The 20,686-nt window shown below is 39.8% G+C and overlaps 1 protein-coding gene across 1 annotated transcript in view; it reads left to right on the top strand.

The window, feature by feature from the left end:
• XYLT1 (xylosyltransferase 1) overlaps positions 1 to 20,686 on the top strand; it is a 289,074-nt gene that overhangs the window by 179,266 nt on the left and 89,122 nt on the right. Inside the window, exons 4-5 of the mRNA XM_067551051.1 lie at positions 13,400 to 13,572; positions 14,229 to 14,431. Of these exons, the coding sequence (XP_067407152.1) occupies positions 13,400 to 13,572; positions 14,229 to 14,431 (376 nt within the window). The remainder of the gene's footprint in view (positions 1 to 13,399; positions 13,573 to 14,228; positions 14,432 to 20,686) is intronic.

Genomic DNA, 20,686 nt, shown 5'->3' with positions numbered 1-20,686 from the left:
GATCTTGGGAATTGAGGTTCCCTGTGTGTTACTTTCAAAGCAAGGTTTGAACTCTGACTGCTGAAGAGTTTACTGGCAAGGCAGGTAAGCTGGAGTATCGGGGAGTTTAGCAGTAGCAAAACTCTCTCTCTCTGAGGCTGAGAGAGGGGGTAACACAGTAACTTACAATTCTGAGAACCCCAGCAGATTGTCACATAGATTGTTTGGGGGAAATTTGGGCCTGGAATGGTATTGGGGTGGTGAGGTCTCTTCAAAAAGTAACTGAGGCTAGTGGAAGCCAGTGCAAGACCTGCGTATTTGTATGTGGGCTCTTGGTGTCAGAGCTGTGAGCCACAGCAGCATTGCATCTAAAGTACCCAGAGTGGCAGGGCGGGTGGTGCTACAACTCCTAACTGGTCTGGGTTGAACCCGCAAAGCATCACACAAGTCAACCATTGAAGGGATGGCTTAAGTCTAAGAAATAAGGCTCCTCAGAAACATTTAGAACGCGTGGTTAGATGCAGTGCTATAGACTAGCCTATTCCTTTTATGCTTTACATTGCCCTGATCTGCAACTTCTTGCATGCTACACCAGTGCTGAATCTTCTTGAATTCAGTAGTGCTCCATGTACACACAGCAATCCATCCGCATGCAAGAAAAGACAAGAACAGGGCCTATGTTTGTAACACTGAAGTCCCGTTAGGGGTTGCGGGAACATCTCCATAATCTCTTGCATGAACATTTAAGTAAAGAAATGTTTAAAAAACAAACAAACAAACCCCACTATAACAAAGCATGTGAGGGACTTCTGGCAGGATTAGTGGGTAGTTGATTGTAGGCAGCTCAAAATTATTTAAGCAAAAATAATAACCTATCTCTGGGGTTTCATGTTTAGTTTTACAGAATTCTTGTGCAACCAAAGCAACACCAAAATACCAGTCTCTGGCTATATTCCGTTCATGTTGATAAATTCTTAAGCACAAACCAGCTAGAAACACAAAACAATAAAAACAGGCTACCTTTTTATCTCTAGAGTGCCCCGCACTAGTTTATTTACAGCAAGCTCTCTGACAAACCTGAAACCACCCAGCCTCTCTTTAAGCTTCTGCTCTAACAAGGCCCAGATGCACTTAGTTATTGTCTTCCCAAGCTGACTGAAAACCTCTGCAGGGGTTTACACTAAGCGGCCTCCAGTACTGTCAAAGTTGGTAGTGTTTCCCTGTAAAGGGATGGCTGCAGAGCCTTCTCTGGGAAATGCAGAAAGATCTGTACATCTTGACACAGGGCCTGATACTTTAACATGCTAAGCACCTGATATTTTGACATTCTGTGAATCTCTTCAGACAGCAGAGTATGCAAAACAATAAAGGGAACAATCGCCCAGCAATAAGAACAGGTGCTGCTCAGTGCCCAACCACTGAAACAGTCTAATCCCCTAGAGGAAGTAAAGTACTGGCAATATCCAGCAAGGCACAGAGCACCCTAAACTTTCGTGCATGTTAATTGGAACAGGTGGCTGATGGGACTTCCCAGAGTGTGCCCAGTGCCTCACAAGGGCTAAGCCCTAATTCTTCACGGTTGCTAACAGGCTGCAGATGTGTCTACATAGCTGCACATAATTTCCATTGTGGTTTCCATCATTAATTTTCTTTTCTAAGTTCTTATCTTCTTCTTCTTCTTCTTACAGCTTTTCCCGCACTAAGCAGGGTCGCCCAAAAGGTTCATTCTAAGTTCTTATCGTCTCTGCTAAAAACTTTTTGTTATTCTCAGTTTTGGATTGTCAGCAGAGGCATCCATAGCAACAGTCGCTGATTAAACTATGTTTAAGTGAGTTAGGATTTCTTAACTATTATCACATTTTCACCCTTTTAAGAGTAGCCAGTTTCATTCTTTTCCCTCCCTTCCCCAAATCCAAATAAGACATTGAGACTTCTTTACAGTAAGTCTCCCCCACCCTCCTATTGAATCCGAGCTACGGAAGCTAAACTTGGCAGATCATATTGGAAGTAGGCAAAACACTACTCAGAGGTCTCTCAGCCTAGATTGTAGGCAGTGGGAGTTGAGGGCACTCAGCACATTTCAGGAGGAGTTCCACACTTTACGGGATCAGGCCTTAAGAGAAAATGCTCTTTTTATCTTCACTGAATCTGTCAAAGAAATGACAGATCCAGTCACATATTGTTCTTATTGCTTCTCCCACAGCATGAGAGTTTTTTCATCAGAACAGTATTTAGCAGTTCAGGTAACTGCTTTGCCTTCATTGGGTGAACACTGCTCTGCCATTCTTTATCTGCCTCGTCGCAATTGTCAGAACAGCAGATCTTCACTTTAGAGCAAATGTAGTCAGGATAAGGGCAAGGATGCAAAATTTAGGATAGTGGAACACGATGTGAACAGAAAGGATACTATATCCTAAATATTTTTAAAATTGGGACAGAGGAATAAGATATGAGGTAAATTAGCAGCCTTTGTCTGCAAGGATTGTCTCCAGCATTTTGTATCTGTTGTTAGACTGCTTTATATAATCTTTCTGGAGTCCGGTAATGTCACTGGATATTGCTTAAAATGAGGATGATCATTTTAAAGTAATTTGGTATTCACTGTAATAATGTTGATCCTTATGAACTAATTGGCTGTTAATTGGTATGGCATGTATTAATAGGAAATTCATTCTAATTCAGCATTAATTAATGTATTGTTACTTTAAACTGTTTCCCACTAATTCATGAATAAATGAGAGAGTGGGGGAGGGAAATGCTTCACTAAACACACTCCAGCAAAACAAGTAAATAACTGAGACTTGTCTCCCAGGAATGATACTATTTTCATAATTAGAATTGTCAGAAAAGCAAGTTTGTTTTTAAATTTATTGGCCTGGCTAGATATTTATCATAGTAAATTAGATTTAGTATCTGTGTCTATTTGTATGCGCACCAGTGTCCTGATAATTAGGCAGTGATTTGTAAAACATGAAAATGGTTGCAATAATTGCTTGAGACTATGACTCCAAAATGAGGTTTTTAAAAATATTAATCAGACTACTCCCCCAACAAATGCTGCAGTCTTATACACATTGTAAGTAAACTAGAAGCAAAATTACATCATAGTAGTCAGTCAATAATATATAAAGTCATATTACCGTATATCTGTAATCATAGTTTAAAATTGTCAGATTAAAAGAAATTTCCCAGATTCCTAGTAAATTCCCATCACTTTCACAAATTTGTAACAACATGTAAAAATCTTTGCTCTCAGATTTTATTTTCATTCACCGCCTAATGATTGTCTGCAAAAATTAATTGCAAACAGGGCATATCCTTTTTGCGTTATGTATGTGGACAGTACCTAGCACAGTGGGGCCCCAATCTCTGACTGTGGCCTTTACATGGTCCAGTAACAACAATGTTAAATAATAATAACAAAAGAGATAATAAACAATGGTGGAGAATTTTTCTTTCTTTTTAGTTTCCTGTCATGGAAAATTGTTTATACCTGCAGAAAGAGAGAGAGTGAAATAAATCCTAATCTTCTTTTCAAACCTGAGGTACCAGTTTTGGACCTGGAACAAATTTTTCCCCTCTTATAGATAGGATAGAAATCCCTGGCAATCTGGGGTTACAATAGAACTGCAGCCAGAGCCAGACCCATAACTATGGTGACTTTCTCCAGTGGTATTGTAGTGCTGGAGGAATTCAGGATTGCCTTTTAGTTCAGAAATTCACAGTAATAGGTGCTTTCAAGTAATGTCAGGAAATGAATTGTCTTGCTGGAAGGCAATAAGTCTGGCACCCAGCCTGCCATAAGTTTATTCTGTCACCCTCTAAAGTGATTCAAGCTGACTCAAAATGTCAACATCAGCAACACCTTCATCCCCAGTAGCAGCTTCTGCTCAGTAAGGAAGAATTTTACTGAGATCTCTCCTTAATGTTAAATTGACTAGTCACAGAGTTTTTGTAAATTATATCCTGCTGCTCCCCACCCACAGGGCATTAATTTTTACTTATGGGTTACTTAATCATATGAAGTTGCAGAAAATTGTTAATTGCTTTTATACAAGGAAGGGTCTGAGAGTAAAATATATTAAAGCAGTGTTACGGAGATGCTGTATAAAAATGCAACAACCGTTTGTCAATAACAGCGCAGTCTGAAACTTTATCCTCACTCAGGACTAATGCAGAGAAGAAAAGCATAGAGGCACCAACTTTAAAGTAGAATCGGTGGAGAGTAACCAATGGCATTGCACTTATAAAACATATACATTCCTCTCCAATCCAGACATCTGGTTGAAGATTGTAGCTTCTCAGATGATTTCAGACCTCTTTGATGTCTCAGCATGAAACTAAACCTTGTTACAAACTACTCACCAGCGTTCATAACAATTGGCTCAATAGAAACTGGGCTTGCCTCTTGGGGATAGACTTTGGCCCATAGTTGAGCTGCATAATGAATATGCACATATCCTAACATGCATTGAGGGCTTGAGTTTCCAAAGTGCAGAGTGCCTTCAACTCACATACTCTCATGAGGCACTCAGCAGGGTTAGGAGCAGCACCAGCATGAGCAGAACTCGGTACAGAGCCACAGTCCATGTACGTGCGTGCGTGCTATTAGTCGTGAATGTTTAGAGCTGCTACTAGGGACCATTGAGCAAGGAGTTGAGAGTCTGTATAAACAGGAAGTAAAGTCAGTCTTGCATTAACTGCAACGGTGGTGTGCTGGGTCTTTGTCATCTGTACAGGATGGATGGTTAAAGCAGTTCAGGTGCCAGAAAACCTCAGTCCCCTGGGAACCGTGCATGTGCTTAGGTATGCTCCAAAGTGAGTAGTAGCAGGTGGGACAGGAGGAAGAGCTGGGGCAGCCGCAGATGCACAGCTTCTGTAGATGTCCATTCTCGGGGGGCTCTGTGCCAGTTTTGCTGTGTGTCCTGTATAGTTTTCCTTCGCTTAGTGTTTTGGTGACAATAGCTAAAAGTGTGGTAGCCAAAGAAATGTACAGAGTGTATCATCTCTGAATAATGTGTACTTCAGTCTGCTTGCAGCTTGGGGTAAGAGCAGATCTGGCAGCAGGGCAATGCCTGGCTCCCTGGAGTTTGCTCCATTTTTTTCCGCCTCCATGCCAGGAGGCAGGCAGTTTTGCCAGGCCTCCCAGTTGCAGAGCTTTTCTGAGGAAAAATCCAAACTTTATTTCACATTTCTGAGTGACTAACAGTTTAGCTTTAGAACATGTCCATCCAGTTCCCAGCTATGGCCTATGGTTGCATTTGTCTTTTGGGGAGATTGACCTGCTTGGCTTCTCTTCCCTTTCTAAGGCATTTGCAGTGCCTCTGCAGACTTCAGGGAGAGAGCTAGGTCATGAAACGCCAGGGGCAAAAGAAAGGGTCTGTGTCTCCATCCCTTTTTGAATGCCTCGTTGAGGAACTTGGCTGGCTCTGCGAAGACAGTGCAGCTTCCCCACCCAAAGCCCAGGGCAGGAAGGGAGCCAGGCAGGACTGGAAAAGCTGGCTCCCAGAACTATACAAGCAGGTTGCATTGCATGCAACCGTACAAACAGTTATTTCTCACAGCTTAGCGCTCATTCCCAAACACATTCAAGAAATATTCTTCTTTTTGTAGCATTAAAGTCCAGCCCTCAGGATTACTACCAACCTTAGGGCAGAGAAGCCATGTCTCCTGCACTGTGATCTGCTAGGCAGCTGTGCGGACATCAGTACATAAACTCTTCAAATTTCTATGCACTGGCCATCTAGTCGTTAGCCAAAGCCATTTTTTGGCGGAAGTTTTCTCCACTCCAAGGGAGGATGGAGGCTATATAATATACTTCGTATTGATTGTCCATATTTAGGATGATACTGCTTCCCACTTTGGAGACACTGCCATGAAAAACCCATTGTAAAAGATCTGTGGGCCTTAGCACAAAGAACAGGAAAATGTGTCTTTGCTCACATGAAGATTTGTTGTTTTTTTTTTTTTAAGTAATAAAGTCCACACATCCTGCCTACCCTGGAGACCAACAAATCATCCAGAATAGAGATGGCATTCTAAGATTTGGATTTGTTTCATTAGAGAGAATTTCCTATGTTCTGTAGTAGGAAAAATTGTGCTTTTTCCTAAAGGTATGTTTAACACATCTGTTCTTAGGAAAATAGATTTGAATTAACTTGGCTGTGGAAGCCTTCTCAATTGGGGGCACTTCAGAGAGCCAGACATTTCCCTGCTGTTAGTGACTGACAGGTCTGGTTCTGCCCCCAAGCTTCAAGCTGGCTGATGTACCTGCTGTAATGGATCTCTGGACCTTTTTAATCAAAGAAGGAAATGTTCATATAGGCACAGATACATTTTCCCATTATCAATCCTTCATAACTCAGTCACTTCTCATCAGAACGGCTTCTCGCCAGAAAACTCCAAGACACTTCTCCTGGAGGCCTATATCTCTGTCAACTTTTTTTTCTTCTATCTCCAAGCATTTGAATACTAAAGCTGTTTTCAAAAATTGCAAATTTTTTTTAAATGAGGGAATGTATATTTTTTTCCACTCTCCTCTCATTTGAAAAATGCTAACTTGTTCTTGCTCTACTGCATGAAAAGTAGAAAAACATCTCTAAGCAAAGACCAGGGTGGGAAAACTTCAACCCCCTAGATGAAAGATTGTGTAAATTAAGAGAAACTGAAAATGGGGAGCTATAGTAGAAATCCAAGTTCTACAAACATTGCACACAGTAAGTAGCACTCACTTACTAGAGTAGTGGCATTGAAATCAATAGGACTATCTGTATGCGTGCTACTCTAAGTGTGGTTTGCAGAATCTGTCCATTCAGTAGAGTTATACTACTGTTCTAGCTGTAATAAGAAACCCAACTATTCATTTATTAGAGCAATAACAGTGAATAACCTCTAGATCTGCCCAGCAGTATCTCTTCTGCTGTTCTCTATCAGTCAGTGTATGGTATCAATACACACATGCAGCTGTGCACAGGATAAGTAAGTAGTAGCAGCAGATCTATTTACACAGACATAATGTACCGTATAGACAATAAAATGCCAACAGAAGAGTATAAATTGATGATTATTTTACAAAATTGGTTCCTTGCAATAGTCTGGATTGTAAAATCCTATACCAACTTGGGTTTGTGTTTCTAGCTCTTACAAAAGTTTGACAACATCATTAATTAGCAGCTGAAATAAAAGATTAGAGGTAGAGGATATGAGTTACATTGATGGGTTCTATATTGAGTCCTATGCACTCTACAAATGAGATGCTAAAATTATAGCTGTGTATTAAGTATCGTGGCACTTCTTAATGCTGCTGTAGTTAAGGGCTCTGTTAGGAGAGCTGATTTTCCTGGAATTTGTAAAAGCCATTTGACATTGCCTGGGGCTGGCATTTTGTGTGTCATCTGCCATACCAGGTATGTGTGTTCCTAAAAACAAATGTTGTAGATGCAGCCAAAACCTGCAGGTAGGAAATTTCAGGTGGTGGTAGCGGTTTCATTTTAAAAGGCCAACTGCTGTCAGGCACTTGGACTTAGTGCTAAATGCAGCTATTTGTTTTAAATTTAAAAATGCAAAATAAAATAATTTTGATTAGCAGCTAATACTTGGTAAGTATGGGTTCTATTAAGAGTGTGAACACCACCACCACTTGGGGGAGACTTTGGCCCCAGTGAAATCATCTGGTGGTGCTCCAAGAGGTAAATGTTATAAGGAACCTCTCTCCCAACATTTGTGCACAGCACATGATGAAACTATGAAGTTATGGGAAGTTTGAGCAGCTGGAGGCACTGCTTTCACCACATCAGGGGTAGGGCCACAACCTAGCTCTCACTCCCCATCCACTAGCCGAGCCAGCCTTGCATGGATGAGACTGTTTGATGAAAAGTAGAGCCATGCCCCCAATGCATAACTATGGCTTATAACGAACATTACATTTTTTGACCCAGCCCTGGTAATGTTAACATTGTAGGCTCTATTATTACTGTTTATAGAGTGCTGGTGTACATGGCAGGAAATGGTCATAAGTCCATAAGAGCATGAAGTTTACAGGTGGTAAGAGGGTAATGCAATAGAATCACAAACTCTGAACTGGGTATGCTCATTGTAACTAAAATGCTTCATAAAAGTTTCTTGTAGGATGGGGGGCGGGGAGGGGGGGAATGGAGCTTGATGCACATTCATTGGGAGGCTGTTATAAGCTTCAAGGGATGGCATGAAAGAAAGTAGGAAATCTCCCAGGTCAGCTTGGCCCATTGCACCCCAGATATGGACAGGTAGAACATTAACAAGTAGAGATGTAAAAAGAGCTGGTGGGTTGTAAGATAGAGGAGGAAATAAGGGAAGTGATGTAGACGGTGCTCAGTTACTGCTGCACAGAAATGGAGACCATTGAATTGAGTGGGCAAGAATAGGAAAGTGAGCATACAGATTAAAAAACTTGGTCAGTACAGTGGAGATGAAACTCATCTTAGCAGTTGCATTGCAGTTTGATTCAGGGAGGGCAAGGTGACAAAGGGAGGAGGCCAGTAGCATTGGCTTACTGTGTGATCTCTAATACAAGTGACATACAGGAATATAATTATAGTATTGAAGGAGCTATGAAATGCAAGTGCCACTTTAAAATCCTTTTAGATTTTTTTATTGCCACCATATGGTATGTTGTTAATTGAAAAGCAGCTGATGTCTCTCTTGCATTGTTGGCATCCTAACACCCGAGAAGGGGACGGACTTCTGTGTGATAGGCAAAATGATTCATACAGAGACAGTAAAATATGTAAATTAGTTTGGGATGTATTTGAACGAAGGGTTCTATAAAAATGCATCAGTTCTGAGATAGTGGGGCCATCCTAATATTGATATGGTTTACAGAACACTGCCTTTTAACACTTGATTTTCAAGTCTGACTGTATCTTTAGAGTTCTGTAATCAAAAGAAAATATTCAATTTCACCTTTCTTGCCAATTTTATCTTATTTGCAAACTAGACTGGGTCTGTGTCAGTGGGCAGACTGCTAAATGGAAGGTGGTAATCAACCACAGACTAAAAATAGACATAGAGTATACCACGAGTAGCTGGTATTTTGACATATGGAAAAATATAACATACTTAGTTTTATGATACTCTAGGCAGCCAAGAAAAAGATTAGACTAAAGAAGCCATAATAGTATGCAGGTGGAAAATGAGACTATAAAGAACTGAACCCAAAAAAAAAAACAAAAAAAAACAGAATGTGAAAAGAAGATAAAATAGGAAAATTACGAGAGAGGAAAATAAGACATTGAAGGAATTCATTAGGAGAAACCTGATGAAAAGGGAGCTAAATTCAGATTAATATTCTGGGGGATTTTGTATTCAGTATCTGCCAAAACATTACAGCGTATGCAATGAAATTTGTTAAAGAACAAAACAACAAAACCACAACACTATCATGTGGCTAAATCTAAAGTCCATTAAAATAATATCATCAAGAAGAAGCCCAGTTATTGAAAAAATTTCCTCTTGTTTTACATGGGAAGCTACTAATGAAGAAAAATTAATAAATATCCAAAAATTAAATTAAAATATTGTGAAAACATTTGAATCCACCACAGGAACATTTAAAGGGACACTATCAACTTGAAATTCAGTCAGTTTAAAAGAAAAAAAGAGGCAAATTGTTTCAGCAATTGCAGTTGTTCCTGATTCCCCAGGCAGTTTTTCTGGTGTTCCAATCATGTTTTCCTATTTTCCTTTTTTAAAATCATTTTCTCTCCCCTGTGCTAAAGACCTAAACAAACAAGAGGGGAAACTGATTTACTATGTGGGAGAAACAGTAAAACTGACTATACACAAATATCCAAGGTAAACAAACTGAAAAAGAGAATTTTTTTTCTTTCTGTTTTTGCTCTAGTCTTATAGTTAGTTATTGTCATGTTTAGGTCTTGCTATGGGTGGTGGGATAAAATAAAAGGCAAACAGAAGTGCAATTTTAAGTAATAATGTCCCTTTTAAAATTAAGGGGTCAAATTCAGCTCTGGCTTTTTTTCCAAGCCTTCATATAATTGCATCCACATTTTTGCAAATGCAGTGAATTGCAGGCACTGTATTACCAGTTAGACTACTGGTAGACTACCAGTTAGACTACTCTACTCAGGAGGCCATGTTGAGGGATGTGTCTATTAAGCCTTTTGTGGCTGTGCTTTAAATGCAGGAATCAGTATAGTACGTAAGTGCTGGAACTAGAGGTACGGGGGGTGCTGCCACACCCCCTGGCTTGAAGTGGGTTCCATTATATACAGGGTTTACAGTTTGGTTCAGTGGCTCTCAGCATCTCCACTATAAACATTATTCCAGCTCCCCGGCATAGTATCTATTTCATATCCTCTGTTTACAGTGTTAGTGTTTGATAGCCCCAGTTCAAAGCATGCTGAAGTCTTTGGGAATCTAGTGACAGAGAATTACTAATTCTAATATGTATAACTTCCCTGATCCCATCAGGATAGTGAAAGCAAACCCTTCGGTGGTACTGGTCTGCTCCTGCTGCGAGAGAAAGGAAGAATATCCCCCTGAGGGTTCCAGTCATGAGAGATCGTGGTATTGGCAGTATTTGCAAGACTCTATATTGTAAATCTTTAAAATGGGTACAAGAATACCTATCTCTCAAAGGTGGTGAAGTTTTTTAGGCTTAGTTAACTAATATTTCTAAGTAGAAGTATGTTTATGCATTTTGCTATCCTGCCACAACTATTTCTGTCTGCATTTTTATTGAACTTGTACATAGGCTCTGAGCATAAAGCACTTTGTATTTACCCAAAACTTTTCAGCCAAATAATTTAAAGTAGTTGTATCAATATTATCTCACTAGATTGCAGCCACAACTTTTTTTGCTTCTCTGCTGGTACATGAACACTTCTAAAGTCTTAAAAGCTTTATTTTTAAAGGGATGTACAAATTTGAGCTTTGCCCATGTTGAAGTGTAGTGCCCATAATTAAATATGCATTTTCAATCAAAATAAAAACTTTAAAAACTAAATGGATTAGTTGCTCAGAGGACACAATCCAAAATGGCAGGTAGGATTTCATAAACCTAGAAAACCCTGATGTTTTTCTTAATGGGGCTGAGGCATTTTTAAAGTGATGATACTGCATGTAGTCTTCTCTGGAGGATCATCACCTTGCCATGGTGGAGAAGTTTGCAGACGACTGTTGCATGATGGCTCACTCTGCACAGGATGTGCAAGCGACACTAGATCTCTTCAACAGTTGATATAAGAGACTTGGCCTGTCTTTGAACATCGCCACGATGAAGGTCCTCCACCAATCTCTCCCAGGCTAGCTGAACGTCCATCATGCCGTCCATGTAGATGGGGAGGTTTTGGAGTACGTGGAACACATCCTGTATCTTAGCAGTCCTCTCTCCCAATGGGCTACCATAGATGAAGAAGTCCAGCACCAGGTCAACTGTGCCAGTGCCATTATCTTCAAGCCGCGACAATGTGTCTTTGAAAACAGAGACCTTTGGAAGTCGACAAAAGTCCTGGTTTATAAGGCTGCCATGCTGACCACCCTCCTGTACTGCAGCAAAACCTGGACCATCTACCTATGCCATATTAAGGCCCTTGCGAGCTTCCAACAGCGGTGCTTGCATCGAATCCTGGGGACCCAATGGGAAGACCACTGGACCAGCACGAGCGTCCTCCATGAAACTGCGTCTACCAGCATTGAAGCCTTGCTCTTGAGAAATCAACTCCAGTGGACGGGCCACTGTGTTTGAATTCCTGAGAACTGACTCCCTCACCAGGTTCTCTTCTCCCAGCTCTCTGTTGGCCAACACTCAAAGAGCAGCCAAAGAAAACCATACAAAGACACGCTCAAGGTCGCCTTCAAGCACAGAGACATTGATGCCAACAAGAAAGTGGTCATCAGCATGCTCCTCCCACCTGGTCCATCAAGGCACATGCCACTGTGAGGCCCAACGGCTCAATACCGAGGCGGAATGGTGGTGGCGGAAGAAGGAGAAGGAGACCAACCCGGGACTGCAAATTCCATTCCCCCACACAACAACATGCCCCCACTGCCAAAGAACAAGTGCATCCAGAATCAGGCTTCTCAGTCATCTGAAGACCCATCAAGCCTGATGGATGTCAACCTTGACTCAAGGGACCGACAACGACTGCATGTAATGCTCTTTGTTATTAAAGGCAACCTATACCGTGAAAAAAATGGGGTTGTACTTTTTTTAGTTTATTTAAGATGCGTAAAGAAGGCCTGAAAAGTAGTGTGTTTTTTGTTGTTGTTTTTAACTTAGAAATGTCAAACTCTGCTTGTCTTGTTTGCTGGAGGTTTCCTTAAGGGAGCAGGGAAATGGAGAGAGAATTTAATTGAAAGCAAAGATATTTTTCTTCCAAACTCTAAATCAGATTTTTTGGTTGAATAGATGTTAACAAAAAACAAACACAGAACAAAAAGTTTGGAAAGTTCTGAACAATTACCTTTGACTCTTAATTTACGCAGCCTTTCTTGTCATAATCTTACTAGATTTCCAGTTCTCAATAGTTTTCTTGAAAAAAAAACAGGTGAGGTGAAACTAGAAATCCTCATGTAAAAACACGCAGGAAAAAACATTTGTATTTGTATTGTCAGGCCCCCTTTTCTACATAAAGATGCAAAGAGCAATGCACACCCCAATTTTATTTTCTTGTATTTTGCAGGTTACCCTTTAAACATTTTGATTTATGCCTGCTATTATAGATGACATTACAGCTGTGTTCATGCTGTAGTTATGTGATATTTTGGTCATGCCAATGGAATACAAGAACATCATTAGGCCATTGCTTGTACAAACTAGCAAGGCTCCTCTGACTTCAACAGAACTTCACTGATTTATTCCAAGCAAGGATGTGGCTCATTAGTTGGGGGAGCTTATGCCACATAAGTAGTAACTGTGATTTAATTTTTATTTCTAGCAACAAAGAATAAATAATATTCAAACTATAACCAATACCCTAGTACTTTTCTTTCCCTTAGCGCTGTTGTATTGCCCTGGATACAGACTAGCAAACTTAAAAAGATTTCACAACAGATTCTCAGCTGATGTAAATCCATATAGCTTCCCTGAAGTCAATGGAATGTGGTTTAATTCACTTAAGGGTAAAAAAAATTTTGAATATTTCTCCATGGTTATTCCTTCTGTCCCTGGCTGAGGCACATAATCAGGACAGCATGAGGGAAGCTTGCATTGCTGCTGCTCATGCTTTCTGAAACTTGTTCTGTGCCTAAAGAGAGGAATTTAGTTCCTAGGGCAGTCAACCTGGCACCTCTTATAAGTTCTCAGTTACCAGTAAAAAAAAATTTTAAAAAAAGAAGCCAAAATGTAATACAAGCTGCTCTTTGTATCCCCACTCTGCAGACTCGTTCAAAGATGTCCTTACTATGTTTTGTTTTCAAACAGGAAAAGCCAACAACAATGTACAATGGGATGAGGACTCCGTAGAATACATGCCTGCCAACCCAGTTAGGATCGCGTTTGTCTTGGTTGTTCATGGCAGAGCTTCTCGACAGCTCCAACGCCTGTTAAAGGCTATTTACCATAAAGACCATTTTTATTACATTCATGTTGACAAGGTAATATATCACTGGTTATAAATTGTCTGTCTCGCTGTTGGTCAGTCTGTCCATCTTTGTCACCTTCTCCAATGTTCTTTTTATCTCTACTACATACAGTATGTATCACTGTTTGTTTTTCCATCTGTTTTATGTTTTGTTCCTGGCTGTATTTTTTAAAAAAGTGTTTCCTTGTGTGACTGCCTTCATTTCTCCCTGTGTGTTTGTAGTATCTGTTTGTGTCTGTCTGTCATGTGTTTTGTAGCGATAACTGATATGTTATTGTAGGCTCTGATGTCCATTTAAAGTGGAATCACTATTCCCCAGGTGAGATCAAAGAGAATAAAACAAAGGGGGCTCTTGACACTTTTTCAAATTAGCTTGCACTGAATGAAGTGATGTGTTCTTTAGCACGGCTTAGGGGGAAAATGGCTAGAAATTGTTGAGTTTTGTTGGGAGTATATTTGCTAAATAAATGACCAAATCCCAGATACCATTCACAGTTCTCTATGTATTTGAAGTAGTTTTATTTAACATTAAGCTGACTGCAGGCCCAAGTCAACTGCTCTGAAAAAGGTCGGGTTTTAAGATGTTCATTTGGTTAGAGAACACAAATGGAGAAGATCCTTTTATTTTCCCCTACTCTGCTGAACATTCTACTTTCTTTCCTTGTAAAGCGATCCAATTACCTACACCGGAAAGTGCTTCCGTTCGCTAGCCAGTACCCAAATGTGAGAATCACCCCTTGGCGAATGGCAACCATCTGGGGAGGAGCAAGTCTTCTGTCCACCTATCTTCAGAGTATGAGGGATTTAATTGAGATGAATGACTGGCCCTGGGATTTCTTCATTAACCTTAGTGCCGCCGACTACCCTATCAGGTACAATGACTCCTTTTTACAATGTGTGTTTTTCCTTCGTAAATGGGTAATGGACTTTTAACGATAGGCCAGAATTTCTGTACTCTGATGCAAGAAGCAGAGGAACATTCAACCAGGGGCACCAGTTTCGTCAGCCCAACCAGGACGCTCCGCTCGGTGGGACTTTCAGGGCTGTAGCTTCTCCCTATCTCAAAAAGAAAAAACATACTTCATTGTCACTGTCCAGAAGCTGCACTTTTGCTACCGAGGCAGCACCACAAGTACAAAAACACTGTGTGCGCCCACTGTTTGCATTTTTAAGGCTGTCTGTAGCTAGGTTGCTCAAGCGTGCTGATTCTTCAGTTTGTGGACCTCAAACTTGAAGAAAATATCAACAGCTTGATTTTGTGTTTCAAGAAATTTTGAAGATGTGAATATAGATAAATTCCAAGAAAGAAATGTTTTTTTTGGTGCTTTTTCTGCACAGGATAATGATAGTAGAAGTGACAAATAAGTTGCTGGGATTCAGTTATAACTTCAGCACCAGCATCAGACATAGAAATTCATGGATCACCACATGACCAGGCTTGTGATTCTAAGTGAAACTATGTCCTTACTGGATTTACATAACTCATGACCCTCAGCTGCATACAGTAAGGTTTACTAAACTGTAGAAAAGTAGATTCTTTGTTTAAAAAAATAAAAACTAATTGTGCTTAAACAGTTATTTTTAGGCTGCAGAAATTATCAAGAACAGAAAGTTCTCCTTTTGACTTACTCCATGCCTTGTCGAAAGGAATTAAGAAAAGGGAAGTGACTCGGTTGGGTAATTCTTCTAACAAGTGATCATGACAGAAAGTGTTCCTAATAATACTGGCATCATTTATTCCATTTGCTCTCCCATAGCTTTCATCTTAAGTCCTTACTCAAAAACTCTCCTCCAGGTTATGATCGAAGTCAGTGGTAGTGTTTGCCTGAGTAAAGATATAGTGAAAAGTGAATAAGGGCTTCAGGATTTGGGCACCATATATATCCATTAACAGTGAAATGCAGCCAGCTCTGTGGAGGTGAGCAGCAGCCAGGAAAATAACTTGAAAGAGTGAGAACCTTAGAGAGTGTGTTGGTGGTCTGAACACAAGAACTTGAAATGGGAATGCCAGATTTTTAATATTGGATGATTGAGATTGTATTGGATGATGTGGTCCAAGAACACTCTTTACAGTGTGGCAGATTCTAGGGACCTGCATAGGGATTGATCTGATATCAAGTCCTTAAACTCTGAAAGTACAGTGTAATTAGTTCAGAGTTATACTAATAGCTGAATCTTGTTAGCTCTAACTGTGATATATGAAGGAATGAGCAGAGGAACTAGAGACTGGAATTTTACTGATGGCATCCTGTTGGCTCAAGAGTTTGCACTAGCGCATCTGTTGTGGGATTGGGGCATGATCTGTAACATTATGTACTATATTTAGTTTCCTCTGGGGTATGTTAAAGTAGAGCCAAAGTTTGCTGGTAACTTATAAACCTGGCCATAAATTGTTTGGTAATGTATAATTGAGACTTCAGCTTAGGATGACCAGATAGCAAGTGTGAAGAATCGGGATGAGGTGGAGGTTAATAGGTACCTATATACAAAAAAAGCCCTGAATATCAGTACTGTCCCTATAAAATTGGGACATTTGGTCACCTTACTTTGGCCAGCCCTATATCAGTAGAGTTACAATTGTAATGTGGTATTATTTAGCTTTTTTTTTTTTTCCCCAGTAATGGAAGTCCAAATTTACAAGTGCAGTTAGAGTATAGAAATTACAACACATTTTTCTTCCCAGCAATGAAAATTCTCCCGAAGTTACACTTCTCTGTTGTTTTGAAGTCATATCTGGGTACTCAACTGTAGGTCATCGGTCCAAAGTGCACACTTCCCATTTCTGTCAAAATGCTCTAATTTAAGAATTTATGCAAACATGTCAATCATCTAGAGTCTGCACTTCAAAAACACTTGCTTTTTAAATGCTGTTTCTTTAATGACTGAGAGATATGGGTACAATTAAAAGAAAAATTCAAGTACATATTACCATCATAAACCCTGTAAAATGTTATCCCATCAAAAATATAAGAAAGTCAGTTTCATTTTCAACGTGGAGATGCTATAAATTTGTGTTCTTCACAGTCTTTAGGTGACATTTCCTCCATGTCTGTAGACCATACAGGAAGCTGAGTGTTAGTCTAAGAAATAACAAGGAAGAAATTAGTTTTTCCTTCAGATGCTACGCTGTGATTTGCCAGCTAATACACTAAAAGTAGTTTACACTTATTACTCTGATTAGTTATATTGCAATTGTTTTGTTAGGTTTCCCAGCATAAAAACATTATTTTTTTGGATTAATATATTTTATCCAGGGCAGCTCCATATTAAGTTTCCTCTTCCCATCTGCCATCCCATCTGTGACACCGAAACCCCTACTCCTTTTTTCCTGATAGATACACTCTAGGCCATCCTTGTGTGACACCACAACACACACTATAGAGCAGCATCAGCACTAATCTATATTGTGAAACCCAAATCTATCTGACAAGTTGCCTGGTGTGTTCACAGGTTACATTACAGTTGTTAACATCCCTGTCTCATTTATCCCCACAAAAATCATCCAGAGGTGGGTGTTGAAAATGATTAAAGGCATGAGGAGATACCACATGAGAGGTCAATGAGAAGCCTGGGACTGTTCAGTTTAGAGAAGTGACCAGTAATATGAAAAAAAATAGAGATATGTAAAATAATAAATGGGTTAGAAAAGGTAAACCAGGTGGTCCTACTAACCCTTTCTCATACATTAATACTTAGACTGTGAGCTCTTTGGGGCAGGCTCTGTCTTTTTGTTCTGTGTTTGTATAATGCCCAGCACAACAGGATCTTGCTCCATGCCTGGGTACTACCACAATGCAAATAATAATGAAGACAGTACAACAAAGAAACACTTAGTCAAACTCATAAGCAAAACATTTTTCTTTAAACACTAGGCAATTGGCAATTTGAGGTCCTATATGAAATGATTGGGAAGTGTCGGATTCTTGGCAGCATGGACCAGCATTACAACTGGCACCCTTGTTAATATCCTAAACGCTAAGCTCAGGGACTAATTGATGGGAAACAAGTACACTCTCACCCACAGAAGTCCTTTCAGGCAAGGGGTGGGTCACTGTGGGGAAGCTGTTACTGCCTCTTCTTGCAATGTTGGTTTTGTATTAGTACAGGACATCAGTCGTCAGCGCTATCCCTTTCAAAACCACTACATTCATTCAGAAATAAAAGAAACCAGCACTCCCCGCCCTTTATTTCAGCATTGTTCCTATTGCCATCTTGTCATCGTGATCTAAAAGTCATTTCCAATGGGAACCTCCTTTAACAGAACCCAATGGAAAAGCTGTCAATGCCTTTAACCTCTTTATTTTATATGGATACCTATTTGTGTTATTTATTGTTTCAGACAGACAGCATCAGGCAGTCAACCTTATGTTTTGGGACTGAAATTTCACTCCCGACAAGATGAACTACAGTAGAGCACCTACTGATGTTGAATGTTTAATGTACATTGCAGGAGTCCTTAGATAATGTGGCAGGTGGAGTGTTGTTCCTCTCAGATTAAGTGAAGTGAGATTGTTTAACAGTATGTCAGTGCTTATCTGGGCACCGTGCTTATGTAAAGCATAAAAGTAATGAAACAATTACAAACGTTTATACTTTACAGTAAAACATAGTCTAAATCACCAACAAGATCAGCAGATTCTGATTGCCAGCTAATGCTTGATCTTTAATTAAAGGTCAAACAAAGTTATTACCGGAAATCTTGGAAACATTTCAAAGTGGGCACAAAATAGAGTTGCTTATTGTGGGTGGTCCATAGTACAGGTTTCTCTATATTCTAGACTATTAGGAGCAATCAGGGGCAAGAAATACTGCCTTTTTTTAAAACTTGTGTGTATAATGCTTGGCACAATATGACTATGATCCCTGATTTGGGGCCCTTATCACCACTGTAATACAAAAAGTAAATAATACCATGTGAGTATCTGTATTTAGTATAAGGACATTGCCATATCTTGCATGAGAAGACTAAATCTGCCTTCACAAAAGCACTTAGGCATATTGATTCTGTTCTGGAGTTTGGCTCACGCTTCTATCCTATGGATTGGTTTCCAGAGTGGAGCAATGGGATCCTAGCACATTTTGAAAGTTGCCTGGCTAAAAATTCTAGAAAATATAGGGAGTGGACCTGGATGGGGCTATTACAGTAGATGGTGATGCTGAAGTCAATGGAATTTATGTGATAACAAGTACTCCTCAGAATCAGACTCATAAAGCAGGAACCATTCCTGCACTGGCTGGTGATGGCCTACTAGATGCCCTCTTTCATTCTCAGTATCTTTAATTCTATGGAATATTGTCTTCATTCCTTTGTGCTCTACTCATATTCATGTCAATGGGTAAGGCCCAGTGCTATCAAAAAAATTAACTAAGGGCTTAATTTAAAAAAAACCTAAGAACATTATTTAAAATTATTTGGTATTTTGATATATTCTTCATAATTAACAAATATTTGCAACTTTTATCCAAAGATCTAAAAGCACTTTACAAACATTAAAGGAGCTTCACAGTACACTTTGTAGTAGGAAAACCTGTGTCACAAATGGGTAAACAAACACAGAAGTTAAATGGTTCTCCCAAGTACAAATAACTACTTAGCATGAAACAAGGAGTCCTGGCTCTCATCCCCTGCTGAATTCACTAGACCATACTTCCAGTTTGAGATTTGTAGTAGCTCTAACTGTCCCCATAACAAGGAGAGCCTTGTTTGAACAAGCACTATATCTTGCTTTAGTGGATCAACCTTCTAAGAATAGTAAGAAAGCTATCTTCACTTACCTACCTCTAGCAAGTTTTCATGTCTAATCATTTATATAAATATGTTCTCTATGCTTGGTATACCAAGCACCAGGAACAACTGCTCTCAAATATTCCCTTGAGACACCAGAAAATGAAACTTAAAAGAAAATGGCTTTGAGAAAAATTAGTATTTAGAATTCTTCTCATTTCTTAACACCAATTGGAAGTAACATTTTGGGAACTATATACAAAACACACTAGGCCATGAACGTCCTTGGAAACTGAACAGAAAAGTGATTGCTGGGATGGAGAGGAGCAGCCTTTTGATTTTCAGGTATGTTGGCAGTTGGAAATAATTCTAACCCAAGAAGATACAAGAAGATATCCAGCCTTCAGGGACACATTGCATCATTCTTTCAAGTGATAAAACAGTCAGAGAAAATAGTAGTATCCTTGTTTCAGTCACTTGGCCAGATTCATCCCATGTGAAAACACCAGTGATTTCAATTTTATTGAAATTACATCAGAGATGATTTTTGTTCATTCTGCCCAACTAGCTGCCATGTGCTGAAATATCTGAAAGTTTCAGCCATTTGAGTCAAAAACAATTTCTCTTGGACATTTGACCAAACGACAGAAATGTTCAGGTATTTGACCAAATGACTAAAACCAAGAACAAGATTTTAAACAGGTAGATCCAATCATTAAAAGGACAAACCAGACTCCGAGCTGCCAGTGTGGCTTCCAGGAAGGCTCTCAAATCTTCAGGGTATTCAGCGTATGGGACTTAAACGAACAGAAGCCTGGCCCAAGTCAGAAATAAAATAAAAAACAGAGGCCCCAGACACAGAGTATGCTTGCCCTTTGAGGGAGACTCCCAGTCCAGCTCTGCCCTGTACTTGGTTCACCTCCAAAACAAGATAGTCTAAGCCTACTAGTTCCCAATACTAATGGGAATTGCAAGTTTCACAGCAAGGAATGCTAGAAAGGGAAGCTGTATACAAACTACTTTTTATGCATGATAGAGAGAGAATTGAGGATCACAGGACCTGATGTTTGGTTTATCCAGTCAAGGGCCCATTAGGAACTGAAGAGCCTGGGAAGAGATCTAGAGGTACAGCCAACAAGCTGTGTGAAGTACCCAAGGAAAGGGTGATGTGTGGCTAGAAATCCAGGGCCCCAAAAGAGAAATTGAAGGTCTCTATTAGAACCCACAGAGCAGCCCTGTGGGGTACTGAAGTGGGAATACTTTTGGGATGGGGCAAACGGTTGTTTTATTTACCACAAGAGGAATAATCTCACTGAACAGTTACATTGTCTCTATCTTCAACTGCAACCATTTTGATTCAGCTTGGTTTTTTTACCATTTTTCCTCTTTTTCTTACTGAGCC

The sequence above is a fragment of the Emydura macquarii genome, unplaced genomic scaffold (genome assembly GCF_026122565.2).
Source record: "Emydura macquarii macquarii isolate MOO-44397 ecotype Brisbane River unplaced genomic scaffold, CSIRO-AGI_Emac_v2 contig_1348, whole genome shotgun sequence".
In the NCBI taxonomy this organism is placed as follows: Eukaryota; Metazoa; Chordata; order Testudines; family Chelidae; genus Emydura; species Emydura macquarii.
This window is presented reverse-complemented; position numbering and strand designations above follow the sequence as displayed.